The sequence below is a fragment of the Mytilus galloprovincialis genome, chromosome 3 (assembly GCF_965363235.1).
Source record: "Mytilus galloprovincialis chromosome 3, xbMytGall1.hap1.1, whole genome shotgun sequence".
Lineage (NCBI taxonomy): Eukaryota > Metazoa > Mollusca > Bivalvia > Mytilida > Mytilidae > Mytilus > Mytilus galloprovincialis.
The window spans coordinates 70,383,866-70,404,785 of record NC_134840.1 but is presented as its reverse complement, the minus strand read 5'-3'; the positions used below and the strand labels follow the sequence as shown (position 1 = coordinate 70,404,785).

Below are 20,920 nucleotides of genomic sequence, written 5' to 3'. Positions count from 1 at the left end.
AAACCATATTGTCACTATGCAATTTACGTTTAACAATTTTTCACGCTCATTGTGTTTTTATGTTCGTCATTTCAACCAGCTGTTACAATTACAAATGTAAAACAAAATATGATGGATATAACATAAGTTTGCATCTAGTCCGTAACGAACCTACAAGGCAGTCTAAAATTACACCATACAGAACAAATAATTTCTTGTATAATTAATGGTAAAACTGAACAAAAACATATTTATATACCATTGCCATGGCAACTTGACGTGCAAATGACAGCATATCTGCTGGGGTTATTACACCATTATCAATATCACCATTCGGATCCATGATTGAATATGTAACCTCGGTAGGGTGTCCGACTCTTTTAGTAAAATCTCCCTCCATGCGACATTTCCTACAAAAATAACAATCAAATAAAATACACATTTAATATTTATGTTTGGGAGCTCCGCGCGAAAGTAAATCAAGAAAAGTGCTTCAAATGCACTAAACTTACATTACATAAAGTGTTATATTTTCGTTATGTAAGCCTCAGAGTGATTTTTAAATGCATCAATATGGCGGATGGCACATTGGTATACAGTCTTAATGCACCAAACACAAAATATTTCCAAATGTTATTCGGTACAGTAAACAATAAAGAAATATGTAAAAGCAAATACAACAAACAGGTAAAAATTCTATAATATGATTGATGGGGATATACGCAGATTAGTGATTGCCATGTGACCAGAAAAAGATGGCAACTACCCAGGACACCAATGATTATCACAATAAATCCAACAGGGTACCAGTTATACAGATCGTTTCCTTTTCTTTTCAAACATAACTCTCATGATTGAACATGACAACGTTGATTTTATTGTTGTTCACAGTAATTATTTATGATCTATAACTCTTTTTATTATGGCTGTTTGGTTAATTTTTAATGCAATATAAATACAAGAGTGCACACACAGAAATGTCTCGCCTTCTTTACTAATCATTGATATTATGTTGATACTCCTAAATCTAAAGCTTTATTACGACTGTCACATAGACTTAACATGAACCATGAAAATGAGGTCAAGGTCAGTTGAACCATATGCCAGGCAGACATGTACAGCTAACAATGCTTCCATACAACAAATATAGTTGACCTATTGCTTATAGTTTAAGAAAATAGACCAAAACACAAAAACTTAACACTGAGCAATGAACCTTGAAAACCAGGTCAAGGTCAAATAAAACCTGCACGACTGACATATAGATCATAAAATATTTCCATACACAAAATATAGTTGACCTATGACATAGAGTATTAGATAAAAAGACCAAAACTCAAAAACTTAACTTTGACCACTGAACCATGAAAATGAGGTCAAGGTCAGATGACATCTGCCCGCTAGACATGTACACCTTACAATCATTCCATACAACAAATATAGTAAACCTATTGCATAAAGTATGAGAAAAACAGACCAAAACACAAAAACTTAACTATAACCACTGAACCATGAAAATGAGGTCAAGGTCAGATGACACCTGGCAGTTGGACATGTACACCTTACAGTCCTTCCATACACCGAATATACTAGACCTATTGTTTATAGTATCTGAGATATGGACTTGACCACCAAAACTTAACCTTGTTCACTGATCCATGAAATGAGGTTGAGGTCAAGTGAAAACTGTCTGACGGGCATGAAGACCTTGCAAAGTAAGCACATACTAAATATAGTTATCCTATTACTTACAGTAAGAGAGAATTTAACATTGCAAAAAATCTGAACTTTTTTTTCAAGTGGTCACTGAACCATGAAAATGAGGTCAAGGACAATGGACATGTGACTGACGGAAACTTCGTAACATGAGGCATCTATATACAAAACATGAAGCATCCAGGTCTTCCACCTTCTAAAATATTGTAGCGGGTCGAGGGTTGGTAGCGTTTCTTTATTGTCTGTTGCCTGGTATATCAGATACTGTGACTGCTATGCGGAGGACAATATATACTATTGGACTGCTGGTAAACAGTTGTCTCACTAATCGATTAATATTCAGCTCAACTGCCGCCGTGGTCTTGTTTGTATAGGTAACGATAGCAGAAAGGGGGTGGGGTGGGTAGCCTAACTAGCTGTATAAATAGCGGGTTGGCGTTTCAATAAATACCAAGTCGTATCTTGAACTTAATATGTATAATTTAATAAGTTAGACTGACGAGTTATTCAGCATTACATATTTATATGATTTATATAATCAATAAGTTTAACAAATAACTATATTATAACAAGACTCTGTTATAGCTACAACTTTATACAGGAACGAAATATATAGTCAATAACAACTGGTTACTTCTCTGGTACCTGTGATAGTTACAAAAAGGGGGGAGTGGGGTTGGGGCTGGGGTAGCTCTGGTTCAATATGGGTAAGTGGACTGGTAATAACCAAAAGTACTTAATAAATAATCAAAGCATATAATCCTTACAGATCCTTACACATTTTAGCATAAATTGAACACTTAAGTTAAATATATTTAAGGAATATTTATAGAAGAAATTAACAGTTTATAGTTAACATTACGGTTTCTGGGGTGTTCCGCAATCGGCGGTACCGTATAAATATTCACAATGAACTTTCTTATTTAGCTAGCGTGATCCTAATAAGCCTTTATAATAAAAAGATCTAGAATAAATATTAGCAATAATCCTCAAAATCCTAAATTATTAGAACCTAACCTTAACGAAATAACTGGATATATATAAATTCTCTATTTCTGCTAGTTTGTTTATAATTTAACAATATGGCTGCCCAGGAGGAACAAGACTGAATAAGAGAGAATGTCGCGCATGAATTTATAGTACACGACACACTTTGGACACGATTTGGACACACTTTTGACGTTTCTAACGTCAAATGACGTCACGACACAAACTGCACTGTAAACATACGGGGACTTTTATAAGGACTTTGTAAATAAACAATGGCGGCCCCCAGGGTTGAAGTGACCCGTTAATAAAAAGGGATAAAAGCTACATGTCTCGGAGACTTATGATCGTTGATACCGGTATAACTACAACAAGGAACCAGAGAATCACGTTAGTTTTACTTGACTGTAAGTTAAATGTACAACTCGTACATTAAAATAGTAAATTCTACACATGTCACATACATCATACAATTATAAAAAATATAGTCTTAATTAAGCTTTGTCCCCATTTCCCGTATCAATTGCCCTCCCATCTTGAACAGTATTTACATTTCATCACAAAATATAAAGAACGTGATCCACAAAAGAAATGATCAAGAATGGATAATTTAGAATTACAAAACCGTAACAATATATAGCTTTTAAGAAGTGAGCTAACACCGCCGCCGCCGCCGGATCACTATCCCTATGTCGAGCTTTCTGCAACAAAAGTTGCAGGCTAGACAAAAATGGCATCAAAACAGCAATGACGGCTTTAACAGAGAAGAAGATGTAAAAAGAGGCGAGGATACCAGGAGGACAATCACAACGAGATAAACTGACAGCACGGGACAAAATAGAAACAAGACAAAAAACACAAAACACTACATAGATAACAAGACTGAACAACAATAACCCAACCAAAAACTTGTGTAAATCTCACGTGGCCCGGCAGGGTTAGTATATCTTGCAACACTAGTATATAAATAAAGCAAAACAGCCGATTAGCTAATCATATTCGCTATGGTATCAGCAATTCTAAAAATTCTATATAAGTGTGTAAAAAAATATACACGGGTTTCTTCATAAGGAAATGAAGTCAGGAATATGACAGTTGTTTACCATTCGTTTGATGTCAATTAGCTAGCTTTTGCTTTTTCGACATTTGATAAAGGGCCGTTTCCGTTTTGAATTTCCTTGGAGTTCGATGTTTTTTTGTATTTTACTTTTTTACCATTAATAAATCCTTTAAAAAATTATTTTGTTTCGCATACAAATTAATAGAGTTTGATGTTTTCATTCAAACAAATGGCTTTAAAGGGAAAAAAGGCCAGTTCATCAAACAGCTTGCTTTTACAAGGCCAACAAGCCAAGTAGGAACATCAAGGGTGCACGTGTCGGTGTAAACCACTTGCAATTTGCAGTTTATCAAACAGATTGTTATCACCTAAAAATGAATCGTGTATGTTACATGTGCAGTAGGAATTTTATTATTCTGACACGAGTATACATATTTCAAAATGACTTTTATGCAAAGTTGTAAACGCCAATTTAGAAAACTGCAAATCAGTTACATCTTTCAAGCACAACTATGTATATAAGTGCATGATCGCGTATCATCATGTACTTTTTCAAATCTACAATTGCAAGTTTTTTGAGTGCACAGCTGGAACCGAAGCAAGAGTACACGGCAAAAAAGTACACATTATTCATACATAACAACAACTTGGCAGGCTTGCATAAATTCTGCAACCTCTGAGATACGTGTCTTTCAAAAGTTCATAGAGACTGTCAAAAGGAATCTGACTTGTGTCAGCGAAGAAATGTCATGAAAACGACTGAGAGTACTCGAAAGAAAAACATAGCGCATGGCATAAATTGTTTTCTTTTTATGATGTCTTCTGATTATATCTGCACTTAACATGCAACTTTAATTAAAACAATGAGCTCATCGAGATTCCTGCGGGTAAGGGAAGGGTCAACATGGTTATAAAAAATAATTCAATTAGAAATATATGTCCCAAATTTCCTATTTATGATTCAGAATCGCACAATCTATAGAAAAAGTTTATACAGGTGCCCGGAGTAAAATTACTTAACCTTCCCGTGAACTCCTATTATCAAAAAGACCAGTAGAATAAAAAGTTAACCGTTGCTTATTCTCGAGGCGATAATGAACTGTGAATTTTTTTACAATCCTATCAGTCATTCCTGCAGATATAGCGAAGTTTTGGAAAGAAAAGTAAAGCAGTGGGGTTTACAGTTGCTATCTTTCTTGTATTTCATAAAATTAAAATTAATTGGCAAAAATGTGATATTAGAATATCGCACATATTATCTTTATGGGAATTATTTGTAAGTTAACCGAAAACACTTAAGTAATGAAGCAAATTTAATTGTTTTATCATTTTCTTATCCAAAAGTTACAGGTTTATGACCATAATAATAGCTCGTATACCATTAAATTTGTCAGAGTTCTCAGATACTGTCAAACCATCCACTATTTCTAAATTTTCTTCTTTTTTCTATTAAAGTTTTGAATTTTCTTATACATTTATTTTACAAAAAATTGTAATCATGATAGCAGATGCATGTTAAAGCCCGTGTTTAACGTCAGATTAAATTTCTGCATTCTTTCAGGCAGCATTTTAATAGGAATAAAAGAGTTTAAAAAATATAAACCAGCTTTTCTTTTAAGAATCATATAAACAAGACAGAGAAAATAAAATAGAATATGATTATAGATGAAGTCGGATTGCTTTAAACACTTCCTGATAGGATGTTAGTCCTTGGGTGCCATATGCTCAGTAACTTGCGCTACATGCAGTTACGTTTATTTGATTCAAACGTTTCATATAATATTTTACGCGATTGTACTAAATCTAAAGTAACCCCTAGTTTACAGTTAACTGAATTATTCAAGTTAGAGAACCTATGTTTTATATTTCTGTCCAACACATGATGCGTGTACTTTTGGGTAAAAGTAAGATTACTTTTTTTTTTTATCTTAATCTTCAATATTAATTTACGAAATATAATTGATTAAAAAATCACAGATGCGTAAAAACACCTTACGCATTCATATCGTTGTTTAACCTACTGGGATTTAAATAAAACCACCACCAAAGACAAATCGTACAATAAATACCTATTTGTATAGTAATACATGTGTAAATTTGCGATATTATTTATATTGACCGTAGTATTGAAAGGTGACGGAGTATGACCCAGGTTGTTTTACGGCTTTTCTCTTGTATCAATCCGAAACAAAAATGATTCCAACTTATGTCCCAAGTATAATCCAACATAAAACGGTAAAAAAATACCCTAGATCTATTTATTATAAACAGCTGCTTCAGTTGCACATATTAAACTATGTTGTATAACGTAATCACGAAAATAAACCAAATATCTGCGTAGACATCAAGGGATCTAAATTCGTTTTATTTTAATCTATCGAACTGGATGACTTGCAAAAGAAGTTTCTTTACCGTCTGATTAAAATAAATCGTTAAAGAGCCCAATCACTGCTAACGCACTGGTTCTTTAAGATTTTTATTTCATGCAAGTTCGTAGCATGATGTCTCATTTAACTAATGGTTATATACTTAACATGCAATCATCATGTAAGGAACTTTGCTCAAAGTCATATAATAACTTAAATAACAATAACAGAAAACACAAGAGTATTGTAACTTTTAATACCAACAGCATGCAATATGTCTATATTTTTGTCAAGCTTTGGAGATGGGTGCGAAAAGGAAGACCAATGCTAGGAGCAATACAATATATGTCATCGAATGGCAGACGATACAATGAATAAGTGAAAAAGATAAACACGAAAAATAGTCAACATTCCAATGAAAACTAAAAACTGTTAGAAAACGAAGTACACATTCCTGGAATACCTATTCATTCTTTAAGTTTGATGATATTTTGATTAAATACAATTATATCTTGGCATCGCTTTGTAATAAAGTGCAAAATCCATAAAAAATCTTACATAAAATATAATAGATTTGTAATGTAATGTTAAAGTAAAATTAAAGCTGAACGAATTTCAGATGGATTCTCATAGATATTAATTCTTTGATCATTTCCATGAAATGGGTCACGAACAGAAGAAGTAAAACTGTATTCAGCAGCAAAACATACATAGAAACCCATCCCGGGAACAATTCATTTAAAATCCCTAAAGCTTCAAATCTGGGTAACAATCACAAAGGTATTCAAGAGACAACATTTGAATATAGATAAGTTTAGAAAGCAGGATATTCTTTGATTGGCATTTGAAAACATAAAATTGAGAATGGAAACAGTGAATGAGTCAAAGAGAAAACAACCTGACCAAAGAGCAGAAAACAGCCGAAGGACACAAATTGGTCTTCAACACAGCGATATTGTTTTCTATTGGTGCTACTCAAAGCAAACATAATTAATCATGATAAGTTGTATTGGGTTTATTGTTATTTTCAGGGATAATAGTTGTTTTGTGCATTCAACCGCAACTATACGAGATTTAGTAATTCAAATGAAGAGATAAATACTGATAAGTTAACTTTGATCGAGCTTAAAAAATAACTAAGATATACGAAAAGAACACACTCACACACAATTATCCAGAAAGACAATGAAAAAATAAATATTAATATGAAATAAAACTGGCATGGCAAAAAATAAAATATAGAACAAAAGTTCTAGACTAAAATCAGAAGAAATGTGGCTTGTTTTGGTGTAGGGGATTGTTGCTGTACAGTACACTACAAGATTTTTGTATCAAATACATACAATTATCCTCTTTTTGTTAAATTTTGGCATTGTCAAATTTTCATTTTACTTACAATATATATGTATTACTTACTTCAAAAACATTTGTAGGTTTCCAAAAGGAATGTACTCCATAGCAAGAGCAATGGGTTCTGAAAGGGTACATGCTCCTAGCATCGAGACTATATTTGGATGAGCACCTATACGTTTCATCAAGTTGATTTCTGCCAATAGATCTTCTTTATAAGATAAAGGTGCACTATCTATAAAAATAAAGGAAAAAAATATGTACTGGAAAATTGCCACTGGAATAGAAATGCAGGAAACAGGTGAATACAAATAACTGACGGGCCAATTCATTTAAAATTAAAGATATGAATTACTTTTATTATCTCATCTTTGAAACGAAATTGGACATTAGGTTAAAAGTTATTCACATACTATTTTAAGTAAGCAAGTCGGCTTAAAAAGTAGTTTTGATAAACGTCTCCAAAAGATTTTCATTATGTAATAATTTACACCGAAGTAAAGGAGCACAAGTCTTTAAAATGATGTAGAAATATGATGTATTAAACCAGCAAAGGGGAGACGATTACTAGTCATCTGGCGGACATTAGTTCTCAATTATAGCAAGTGTATTGATATAAAAAAGTAACACTTTACAAAACTCTAATTATTCTCTTCAAAGCTATCAATTTTTACGTAAAACATGAATATAATCAACAAACTTTTATAGTTTGCTAGTTTTCCTGACAGATAATTGTAAAAATGTGTTTCACGTCCAAAAGAATATCACGAGCTTAACACAAAAGCTGTTCGTGAAAGTGAAATGAATGATTTAAATGGGAGGTACTAAGCATAAAAAATCTCATAGGATCATAGTATATGACCCTGACGTAAAGAAAACTAAATAAAAACATTCAACAAGTTAAGAAACTTTCAGCTTTATATGAAAATGTGTGAGCATGATTTATAAATAAAACGCACCTCGAACAAGTTTAATGGCTACTCTCTTGTTGTCGTAGTAACCAGTCACTACTTTGCCAAACGCTCCTTGACCAATAGGGGTACAGAACTTGAGACGACAAGGGTCCAGTTCCCATTCATCACTCATTACCAACAATTGATTGGAATAATCAACTTTACCTGTAAAAATAAAAATAAAAATATTTATTGTCTCTTTCTAAATTCATGTATATCAATTGTTTAGGAATATCAAAAAGATTCATATGATCATAAAGAGAACCTTGGTTTTCTTTTTTGGGGGCTTTTTATTTTGTTTCTTCAAAACATTTTGTGTTTTGGACTTAACAAACTATTGGTTTCAAAAGGTAACTGAAGAAGACTTATATCATTTTCTAAATCTAATGCATGTCCGATCAATTATTTCAATAATTGTAGTTGTAATTCTGTTTGTGTTTATAGACTGGTTTTTATAGACAACAAAAGCACCCAAACACTATAATGTAAATACTGTTTGAAATAGACAATATGATTGCATATTCAGTATGCCCTACACTCGGTAAAAGAGGCATTATATTTTCAAGTTTATGAATTCGTCTGAAAGTCCGTCGTGTTAATGGTTAAACGTTTTGTTTAATGTAATTTACCCTGAATTTTGGGTGAAATAAACTTGAACCTTGGCACCTGAATGTTCATATATAGTGAAAGTTTTAAAAATAATTAGATATTCAAAATTGTGTATTGAACATGGAAATGGGATATTGCAAGTAGGGCACTGTGTACTATGGACACAAATTAATGGTTTCCATATCTTTAAATTAATCAATCTTTTTTTCTATACATTAGTTTCCAAACGATGTTCTAATTCTTCAATATAAATATAAAATAAACATACTTAAACTTTAAAATGTCAGCAGTACTATTGACAAATTTAGTGTTTAAAACAAGACATGTTTTTGCTATTAAATGCCAAGCAATGTCTTACGGCAAGTTTTTTTTATTTTTTTTGCATTGGTCGCTGCAGGGTCCTGATTCTTCATTTCTAAAATGAAATATTTTATAATTCCATCTATAATAAATGTAACATATGATTTTAAATAGGACATTGGTACTAAATTAAAATCATTTAAAGGATATGTACAAAAAAGAAGATGTGGTATGATTGTCAATGAAACAACTCTCCACGAGAGACCAAATGACACAGAAATTAACAATTATAGTTCACTGTACGGCCTATTTAAGAATATAAATATATGTTTTTTATTTGTATGTCATAGAAATGGCGAAAAATATTTGTCGAGATAATTAACGAAACCAAAAACGGACACAAATTCGACCTCCGGAATACTTACATCCGACGTTAGACTTGTAACTGTTGCTCTTGGCAACTGCTGGTTTGGTAATGATGATATCTTTGAATGTATGTCTCTTCTTATAAATGAAGAGAATAATTAATCCAAGGAGAATGACACTAGCGACACAAGTAATTCCAACAATTATTTTATCAATATTCTTCCAGTCTGCATCTGTAACTAAAATGTAGAATATAAAAATACAACGGGCATCATTAAAATATATATAAAAAGGAAGATGTGGTATGATTGCCAATGAGACAAATATACATAAGAGACCAAATGACACAGAAATTAAACAGCTATAGGTCACTGTACGGACTTCAACAATGAGCCAAGCCCCTACCGCGTAGTCAGCTTTAAAAGGCCCCGAAATCAGCACAAATGTAAAAATATTCAAACGAGAAAACTAACGGCTTAAGTTATTGTGGCAACTTTAAAAAAAGTTTTTTTATTTTTACCCTTTGGGAAATAATTACCATGTACTATTAATGGGTTTATTTGTTATATGAGTTATCATGTAGATAGAGAATAATAATGGAAATAAAAATGATTTGAAAAGACAAAACATTGGGGGATGATCATGGTAAATTCAAACTTAATAAATACGATAAATTCCAGAAGAATGTTCCTGGACCATTATGGATTTTCTTGGCTACAAGCTTTGGAACTACACTGTCTACACTGAAGTATAGTTTGAGCCATTTTGATATTTTGACTAGATACTCTACATGCGATTAAATGTAGCTTTGACAAAAAGATGTTTGTTGAACGAGCTTACCTTTTCTCGATTTGACGCTTTCAGCTTTAATAGCACACATTGTAGTGTTGAGACGTCTGATATCACTTTGGATTGCATCACGTCTTCCATTACGTTGGTATATAGCTACACCCTAGGTTAATAAAATTGATACAATAGAAAAAAATATAGAAACATTTTTTTTATATAAAATACGGCAAAATTAAGAGCGCATTTGTTTCTAACCTAAACGATGTAAACGATTACGCGCGTAGTCGTTTAATCCATTTTGTTTCTTACATTTTTTGGTCAACGTTGACATCGTTCACATAAACGATGTACGCGCAAAATAGTCGCGTAGTTGTTGATCGTTTATCGTTGAGACGTGTAAACGATAAATTTGTTTCTGCATCTGTCGTTTAAATATTTACGAGCACGTACGTGTTGTTTTCGCAAAGTCCTGGGGTGGTGTTCTCGAAAGTATCCTAAGATTCGTCCTAAGTCATAGATAAGACCGATTTTAGGATGGACATAGGATCGACTTAGAACACTCTTAAGTTGCGTCTCGAAATTATCTCAAACGCATCTTATGTTAGGACGTCCTAAACATATCCTATGTGCGAAAGTCTAAATAGTTAAAGTAATTGTTTGATAAAACATTTATTAGAGACGAAACCAATTAATAAAATTGTTTATAAAATTTTGTGATAACATGTATTTAATTAAATGCATGATTTCAAATGTAATTATAAAATAATATCAAATAGGATTTTGATATAAACTGTAAAACAATTTGTTTTGAAATGAGAATATTGAATTCGTAGTGTCATCGTATCGTAAAAACACGAATTCAAAGTTTAAAATCATGCACAAATTCTTTATACGAGTTAATAACCGATCGTGCGTTTCTTTTCACGTTCATCTTCACGTAAACAATGAGAAAAAAGTATGCACAAAGTTAGGATGAAGATATGATGATCTTAAGACACCTAATTAGGTGTCCTAAAGTTAGGACGAAAAATGTGATATATCGTAAGTTAGGAGAGCTTCGAGAACACGACTTAGGACAAAGACTAGTCATAAGATGGTCTTAGGACACGTCCTAATCCTAAGATAGCTTCGAGAACACCACCCCTGGTTATTTATTTCCCGTACTTTTACCTGTTTGTTTACAGTGCGTGAGTGTAATCTATTCTGTCTGACTATGCGGGGTCGATAAAGTTTATTAAACGATGTATTTGTTTCTAGCAGCTTAACGTTTACTAAACGATAGTCATCGATGACAAAATTTCGGGTTAGAAACAAATGCACTCTTAGTATATTTGTATACCATATAGATAGTTACACAAACATTAAGAAATAAAATAACCATATGTATTTTCATAGTACCAATTTTTGCTTATATTATAACTTTAACCGACTTTTCATCGATTTATCCGTAACAAATATGAAATTATAGTCCATCTACAGCATTCAAAAACATTGATAACAATAATTAAGATTTTTTTTAGTTTTCACAATTTCAGGGAAAATATGTATTTAATGGTGTATAACAAATATCTGACGACGGAAACATTTCAATCAAGAACATGATTATAAGTATATACCGTTGGGTTTGTATATACATTTTGTATATGAATTGGTTATAAAATAATGAAAAATAAACCGTTTTAGTCTATTGCCATCTAACGTATTATTATACACAAATATTTTACCTCTATTCGATATTCAGTATTTTCATCCAAATCAAACCATTCTTCGGTTTTATTTGTTTTCCGGACTATAGCTGGAATGTCGGAGACGTCGTTGATGATGCAGCTTATTGTGTAAGACGAGACAGCAGAATGATTGAATGGGACGTTCCATGCTAACAATACAGATACTGTCCCAGTGTGCTTGTTACACTTCCAGTTCCGTAGTACAATTCCCCATTCCATTATATCAATTGGTTCTGGAAATATAATGATAAATGTGCGTTGAAAAGAGTTTGTGAAAATTGAAACAAAAATTAATATTCTAAATTTGACTCATTACGAAGACCGATGCAATCTAGTGGCTCTTTCACAAAAACTTAAAAGTGGTATAAATTGAGATCATTTTAAATCGAGTATTTTTGTAAAAAATAGTCGATGGATGATTACGGTACAAACATTCGCACCACTAGGAAACAATATGATTAAAATTCAGATCTATAACAACTCTTGTGCTTTTATATATATATCTCATATGAGAATAACGAAATTAGTGGTTTATATTTTGAATAAGATAGATTTTGATAAATACTAAAAACTTTAAGTGTAAGCAATATATACTTCAACAAAACTCGATATTATGTATTATCAAAATAATCAAGGAATGGGCTTAAGGAAGGAAATTATTCCATGAACGTCTTTTTGTTTTATCCAGTTTTTCCTTGTACAAACACCAAAGCATAGATAGACCAACAAGAAATTAAAATGGTACACCAAAATGTCAAACAATATATGGCTGAATATTTGAATTTTTCAATAGGATTCAACTAGAGGAAAACGTGCTTCTGATGTTGTGATGTCTGTTATAACTAAATATTTTTAGTCAGTAGTTAGTTAGATGAATGTTGGCACGTAATTTCGTAAGTATTCAAACGTTTTTCATAAAACTTTCAAAGAAATAAATGAACTAATCTTGCAGAGAAAAAGTTCCACTATAATTCATGATGTTTGGAGGCAGGATGGAATTCGGCCAATGAAATTAACAAGCGATACTGAATAATCAATTAAACAACCGAATACCGATACTGTGATACGTCAGTGTAATAAATTAGATCAAAGACAAGCTTTTATTAAAATATTCTGCATAATATCTAATTATTAAAAAAATGCGTACACAAAGTAGCAATCATCTACTCTTCATGTAGGCAGTTTGGTTGTAATTAGTATATTTTGTCTTCACAAAGTTTGATTAGGTAATAACAACAAGATTGTCGTCTCTCCACCGTAATTGTTACGCATTTGTAATGATATTGTTTAATTGGCGCGGTTCCATCACATTCTCAATAAAATACACTGCTATACAGTAAAGATAGCAGATCAAACTGATAAAATCGTTTGTGACGAGCTCCTAAAGCACCAAGATGCTTACAGTACTTGTTTCATTCTATTCTCAATAAAATACATTGCTGCTATATAGACTTAAGATCATTCTGATCAAACTAATAGAAATGTTTGTGACGACAACAAAAATAACACAATAATAAGAATAACCTGTGGTTCAAATAATAACAAGGCTATAAACGCAAGAATGATTTTCAAAATAAATGTAATTTAACGTCTAGTTGCAAATATATCATGCATATTCAGGACGTTTCTACGTTTTCGGTGCTCATACGCTAAATTATGTTATTTACTTCTTCCAAATAACAGCAATTTAAGCATTGAAACAATGAAGATTAAAACAGGAGAGCCACTTTGTTCCGGTCAATTCTTATCAGACATGCCGATATTACGGTTTTTTGAAACATACGAGGAATGGATGTTTTCAAAACACATCCTGTATATACTAATCACATCAAAATAGAGAAATGCAAAACTACACAATACCGAATTTAATTTTATACACCATTCATCCCTTTCAAAACCACATATAAAAAGATAAAAAGTTTAAAAACAGTATAAACTTTATATAAACAAATAGTTAACATAAACACGACACACACACATAAATAGGGGGCGCTAGTATTAGTTAAAACATTGACAAAAACATTTCACAGTTTTGAGTCGAAAAATTTCTTTTAAGCACTGGATATTAGTTAGAATAACTATCATGGAGCCGAATGATAGCAATGTTACGCTAAACTTTTGTACAATCGATAAAATTAGCACGCAGATGAAATGCTAGGCAGAACAAAAAAGTACATTTTCTATCAGTAAGATGGAGAAATGCTAGACAGAACAAAAAAAAAAGAACATTTTCTATCAGTAAGATGGAGAGAACAAAACACACCGATAGTATTCTATGCCTATGATATAAACAGATGGATGTAAAATACTAGAAAAAGACAACAGCCTTCATTCAAGGGATAACAGGAAGATTCCCTTCGTTCGTATGGGAAAACAGCGATACGAGATAACATTCTGCTCATGTAAGTTTATAGGTTAGATGTAAAATATGACTGAGAAAGAGAAAACACCCTTCATTCGAGGAATAAACAAGGAGATGTTTAAAAGATTCACAGAATAATTCAAAATAGTGGCGAGAGATAGCATCCACCACGGCCATGTAAGATAACAGTTGTATAAGAGGTTTAGAGCAATATGGAAGAACTGGTCTACATGAACGAAAAAGTTAAAATGTTAAGCTAGTGGAATTAAAAAGTACAAACCAGATGACATTATATGCATTGTTCAAAGAAAAAGGATGAAAAGCTTCGTTTTTATATTTATCGTATTTATGCACGATTCAAAGGCTTGGCAGACTTGTTTTTTGTTTCTTTCTTCATTTGTTCTAATTTATATTTCCTGTAGCAGGTGCTTGTCGTCTGTAAAAACGTGGAAAATTATCACTCTTTAAGTTAATATCATTGTCATTAGATTAACAAGTTAGATCCTGTTTTCATCAAATAAAAACATCAAAGAAGTTAAAGGGTTAATCCCCGATAATCATCTTAAAGATTATTCATCAACTCTTAAAAAGATACAACCTCTTCTATCAATGTTCAGTTTCAGATCGTTGCTCTTTTGGCAACCTGGTGGTAACGTGCATTTATCACAATCCAAACTACATTAAAATATAAATTGTTATCGTAGTCACGATGCAATCGAGAGATCATTATTGTAATGATTTATCATGTGATATTATCATATGGCTTTGACCTTTTTATGATGCATAAATCTTAAGTACAGAGGTCACGTAAAACAATGTACATGCAATTGGGTGGTCTTTCGGATTTTTATAAAATACATGTATGCAACTATATTTCCCTATTTACATGTATCTGAATACAAAGAACACTAATGTTCAAGAGATTTCATCAATAATAAAAATTATGAAAAAAGATATTCAAAAAAATGCATGCACATAAAAAGATCCATAAAAAAGATATTTCTTGCGCTTAAAATTGTGCTTTTCATATTTCATTACTTTGAACTTTGGCTGAACATTGTTTGATACTACTATTATAGTGGATAAACCAATAAATCATTGAATTATATAGAACTTATATAGGTGATGGTTTCCTATTTTACTGTATAAAAAATAATTTGAGTGACAAGTTAAAAGCTATGAGTTTGTAGCGTGAGGTTTTGACGACGTTTAGCTCCTTCCTTGTAAGTGTTTTTCTCTTTATATTTATTTTAGTAATTCATGATTTTGAGTTACCAAATCAACATTGTGACCTAATTTTTCAACCCATAAAAACGGGCATAACGTATAAAGCGTCAATTTTAACCAACTTTTGTAAAACAGGTATTAAAGAAATTGCAATTTAAGGATGTACTTAGGTGAGGTTTTGGAATTTGTGTAAAATGTTCGGACTCTTTGGTATTTTTATAACACCCATTTATTTTTTCATATAAGACTTAATAGCTCATGAAAGGTCATTTACCAAAATTTTAGAAGATTCTTGATTTTCTTTCTTCTGTTTTGAGACACAAATAATACAATGCAAATATAAGGTAAAAGTCCGAGTCAGCCTTTCCCGCCATATTTTAAATCTCAAATATCTCGAAAAGGAGGTTCATGACCTATGAATATTTTTAGCTTATCTTTATCCTTAATTGATGCTTTACCAGCTTATAGTATCAATTTTAATTTCTTAATTTCTTAATTTTCACCTAACCTCACCTAAGTACATCCTTAATTAATCAAACATTTTACGTGCATTCTATACAATTCTGAATTATTTTCACACATGTAAGTCGATTGATTCAAAATGCAGCTCTAAACATATATAACATTTCATTAAAATTCTTAATATCGCAAAACCTAAAGTTTGTTAAATAGCTGTTTTTATTGGAAATAATATTGTTATATGATTTATGATTTATCGTACAAAACTATTAAATCGATCATTAACACATTTTAACACTGAAGGCTTAGATATTTTCTCGCAGAATCTCAGACATATTTTCGTTCTTTAGCATACATTTTTAACGATATGATCTAAATTAAGGAGTTCGATGTTGCATGTAAAACATCAAAAAGTGTTAAGTAGGTAATCGTTTAAATCTATCACTAAGAATAATACATAATATTGATCAATTGGACCAGTGCATCTATACTGACTAACTGGTTATTGGTTGTTTCCCACAAGAAGAAAACTATGTAAGCTATTCTAAAGTGGAATAGAAATCGCCTCTTATGGTCGCTGGGGATTATTATGTAGCAAAATTTTTGGCAGTCCGGAAAAAGTGCAGTCCAAGAAAACAGTTTACCAATTTGACAATTATTAAAACTATATAAAAAGGCAACCAAACTACCATTTTATAACTCTTTTTGTAGCTATATAATGGGTAATCGATCGCTAGCAATTTCTAGCAGTTTATCTATGGACATAAATCGGTAATAATCACTCAAATGCATGGTCTTTGAGACTGTGATCTAATATTTAGTAAGCTGGTCTTCGCATTTCACTTAATCATGAGATAAATGGTTGGCCTATCCAAGATGTTATCCAGTGGTTGTCATTGGTTGCAGTGTGACATGTTTGTTTTTCGTCCAGTTTTGTAAAATAAATCAGGTTGTTGTCAGATGCGGTTCCATGATTTTAAAAAAGACAAAGTTTGAACTGGAACCGGTAAATATAAATACCAGCTGCATAATCGGGCCCGGACATCCTTGTCCCCCTTATTCATCCGCCTCTGGTTGTTTTTTCTCTATTGAATGGTTTCATATTGACCAAACCGAGAACTGTTATAGCTAAATAGGTTTGTTTTTAGTACCATACGATATTGGCTTTGCTCATTGTGAAAAGCCGTTAAGTAATTTGAAATTGTTCACAAGTTTGTCCTTTAGTCAATTGATAGCTTTAAAACCACATCTTCATAACTATTAATATATAAATTTGTGTATCATGTAAGACTGATTCAAAAAGAGACATAAAACCTACGCTTACCATGTTCATAATCCTCTTCTGTTTCACTCTCATTATTATTGGCTGTAATTACACTTGGACATACTGTGTAAGTTTTTGTGTCAACATTTGGACATTCTACAGTACGGAATTCCACATTTCCATACCAATCATCATTCATTTGAACTTCTAGGTGATAGTAGGAATTATACAGCAATTTGTCCAGCTTATAATGAGGCTGTAAAGCAAAAGTAATCATTTTTATTTTTTTTTTATTAACAATTTGCATTTGACTATAGCATGTTACGCTTTATAATTTCCCAATTACCACAAGCAGTATATGGCAAAAAGGTGGTACCTAACACTAGAGGGAGATAACTCTGTAAAATCAGCTAAACGTTTTAATTACGTTGTGTTGTTTAGGGAATATTAAGCATCTCGATGATCAAAATAAGTGTTTGTCGAACTGCTATATAACCAGTGTATTTTTTTCTGATAAAACGGTTGGTTTAAATTTTTTGAAATTTTTATATTTTTGTCAAAGGGTCAAAGTAAATACTTTGTCAAAATTTTATGAAAATTAAACGAGCCAAATTAATTTTAGTTAAGGTGTTGGGTACCACCTTAAAACTCTAGTGCCGAAAGATGTAAACGCAGTGGTAACACCAACACGATGGAAATGAAGAAATCAATGAACCATAAACGTCTAAGGTCAACCTGATTTTCCCCAAAAAAGTTAAGATATCTTTATGATCCAAAATATATTAATGAGTTTTTGTTTTCCTTTGATTTCTTTCGCCTCTCTTTTAAAATTATCGAACTTTAAATAGTTATTTTTAGAAACGCCCCTTCAGAGATAATCAGGTTTATAATTTGGTAAGCATCACTGCATTTTATCTATATACATAAGACTTATCAGTGGAGCTCAAATCAACAGCTGAAAGGCTAAATCTTAGACAAAATCGAAAAACATGGAAAACCAAAACCTTAGTTAAAAAAGTTCTGCTTCATCTGGTTTTTCAAAATGTCCCAAGTCAGTGCAAACGCACGAATACACATTCAGTAATGAACATTAAAATTCAAATTACATTTGACATGCAAATTTTAATAGTAAGGATTCTTTCATTAAAGAATGAAATATACTTAAATTGTGTGTTCGATTGACGTAATGGAAAACCTAATTGCCTTAATGAAATTTCTAATGTTGTAATGACCAAATTAGCTTTTATATCCAAGTATACTGCCATAAAAAAACCTTTATACACAATCTTACAATTACAGTATTACAAATTTTCAAGTTAAAGTTGACAATATTACAAAATAAAACTTACCTTTAATGTATCTCTAAACCCAACAGTATGTGCATATTGTTCTGGTGTTTTCAGGCATGTTGGAGATGTTTCATAAACATTGTTGCAGTCAGTAAATAACAAGTGAATATCATACAAAATAACACGTTTACTGGTGAAGATGGGTGGATGGTCCCACTCGACTAGTGCTGAAAGAATTCCAGTTTTGGTATCCTCTTGTAGAGTAACGTTTACAGTCAATGGTGAGTCGCTTGAAATTTGTACTGGTTGCTTTATTTTTAGAGGAAAGACAACAGCCGGAGTAATAACTGCAATAAACAAACGAATTCCGTAAATATTTCATGGTGAGGGAAAGTATTTTCCAATTGTCATTTCATGATTGGTTGTTGTGTCAGAGTGGATATAGAGACCGCCAACCTTTGATTGAATGATATTTTTTAAGCATAAAACTGTCCAGAAAATAATTTGTTTCGCTCCGCTCGTCAGTATTTATTCACATTTTGGAAATTCTACCCCCATTTAAAAATTCTGGATCTGACCCTGATGATTAAATCCAAACATTTAGATAGAAATATATTGGAAATTTCAGCCCATTCACTTAATCTGAAAACAGTGGCTATAAAGTTAACTTTAGAATAATTTAATGAAAAATCGCACTTTTTTTAAGAACTTTAGAGTTTTGAAAAAAAGTAAACTGATAATTACCTTGAACTATCGGTGATGAATCCATGTCAAATTTAATTTCAGCAATAGTACCGTTTTCACTGACCGCCATCAACCAGAACTCCGGAAGTATAGGAAGAGAATCTTGCTCTAAAAGTACTTCCTGAGATGATGTCTGTAAAAGAAAATAACGCTATGTTTATTGTGTTAATATGAAGCTTTTCATGAATTCATTTTCACAAAGAAGTTTTAATACACTCGCCCTTCGAGCTTATGATCTATATAGGGACATGAAAAGAATATCTAAATCCATACTTATCGATACTGAATGTTGCTTATTTTTTAATAATTACGAATCGGTACTTATCGATATTGAATGTTGTTTATCTTTGCACTTTTACGAATCGAAACTGATTGATCTTGAATGTTGCTTATTTTTAAACAATTACGAATCGGTACTTATATACGGTATCGATATTGAATGGTGTTTATCTTTAAACAATTATTTACGAATCGATACTTATTGATATTGTATGCTATTTATTTTTTAACAATTAACGAATCGATAATTATTGATATTGTATTTTACTTATTTTCGCACAATTAACAAATAAAAACTTATCGATACCGTCTGTTGCTTATTTTTGAAAATTGACTTTGTATATTTTTTATGTATCTGCTGTGTTTTATACATTTTACGTTGTAAAATAAGGGGCGATGCTTTTACTTTTAACCTCGAACGGTTCATGGAACACACGAATAACAACTGGGGGTGGACATTGATCAACTGGCGTTCATGCCTTCTATTAATTCAGAGAAGATGGAATAAAGGGATAGGATTAACTTAGGGACATTGTTTATTTGACTAGACCATTTCATTTTCAATACGTATCTGATAGAAATATAAGCAACAAATGAGCCCCCGCTAGAATAGACAATGATACTGAACAACTGTAAAAAATAAGCTTGTTTGAACCGATAAATTTTAAACCTCTAAGTATTGTTAATAAAGAGCAGAAAGTTATCACATTTGGGAATGCGTAGGTCTAGTTTGGTTGCAATTGTTCATTTTTTTCAGGAGAAATAATTTCTAAGGGAACTATTTCTTATCGTCTGTAAAGTAACTTAAGTTACTTCACATTTTTATTCTCAAATATAGGGTGCATAACTACAGGAAACAAAATGTTCTATTTATAGAAACCAAGGAAATGTTATAAGATAAGATTGCCTTTTTTCTCTGAAATCTGGGGAACGTTGCGGTCTAAATGTACATCTATCAAAATAATTGAATAGGTCAAAGTTATCAAAGTTATTTCTTATTAACATGCCCTTCATTCCAAACTTAATGAGAATGCTGTCATCGTAGATTCACACAAAACTGATTGGATAACATATTTGACTCAGTTAATCTATTT

General features: G+C 31.8%; 1 protein-coding gene across 4 annotated transcripts in view; it reads right to left on the bottom strand.

Annotated features, from left to right (window-relative positions):
• The window catches only part of LOC143068793 (uncharacterized), a 73,557-nt gene that overhangs the window by 7,910 nt on the left and 44,727 nt on the right, over window positions 1–20,920 (bottom strand). For 3 of the 4 annotated variants that reach the window (XM_076243092.1, XM_076243093.1, XM_076243091.1), the window contains 9 exons: window positions 19,548–19,680; window positions 18,864–19,150; window positions 17,575–17,770; window positions 12,200–12,435; window positions 10,527–10,638; window positions 9,746–9,925; window positions 8,418–8,576; window positions 7,525–7,693; window positions 239–389 (listed from right to left, as the gene is read on the bottom strand). In XM_076243092.1, coding sequence (XP_076099207.1) covers window positions 239–389; window positions 7,525–7,693; window positions 8,418–8,576; window positions 9,746–9,925; window positions 10,527–10,638; window positions 12,200–12,435; window positions 17,575–17,770; window positions 18,864–19,150; window positions 19,548–19,680 — 1,623 coding nt within the window. The remainder of the gene's footprint in view (window positions 1–238; window positions 390–7,524; window positions 7,694–8,417; window positions 8,577–9,745; window positions 9,926–10,526; window positions 10,639–12,199; window positions 12,436–17,574; window positions 17,771–18,863; window positions 19,151–19,547; window positions 19,681–20,920) is intronic. The other variant, XM_076243094.1, reaches the window with a different exon arrangement.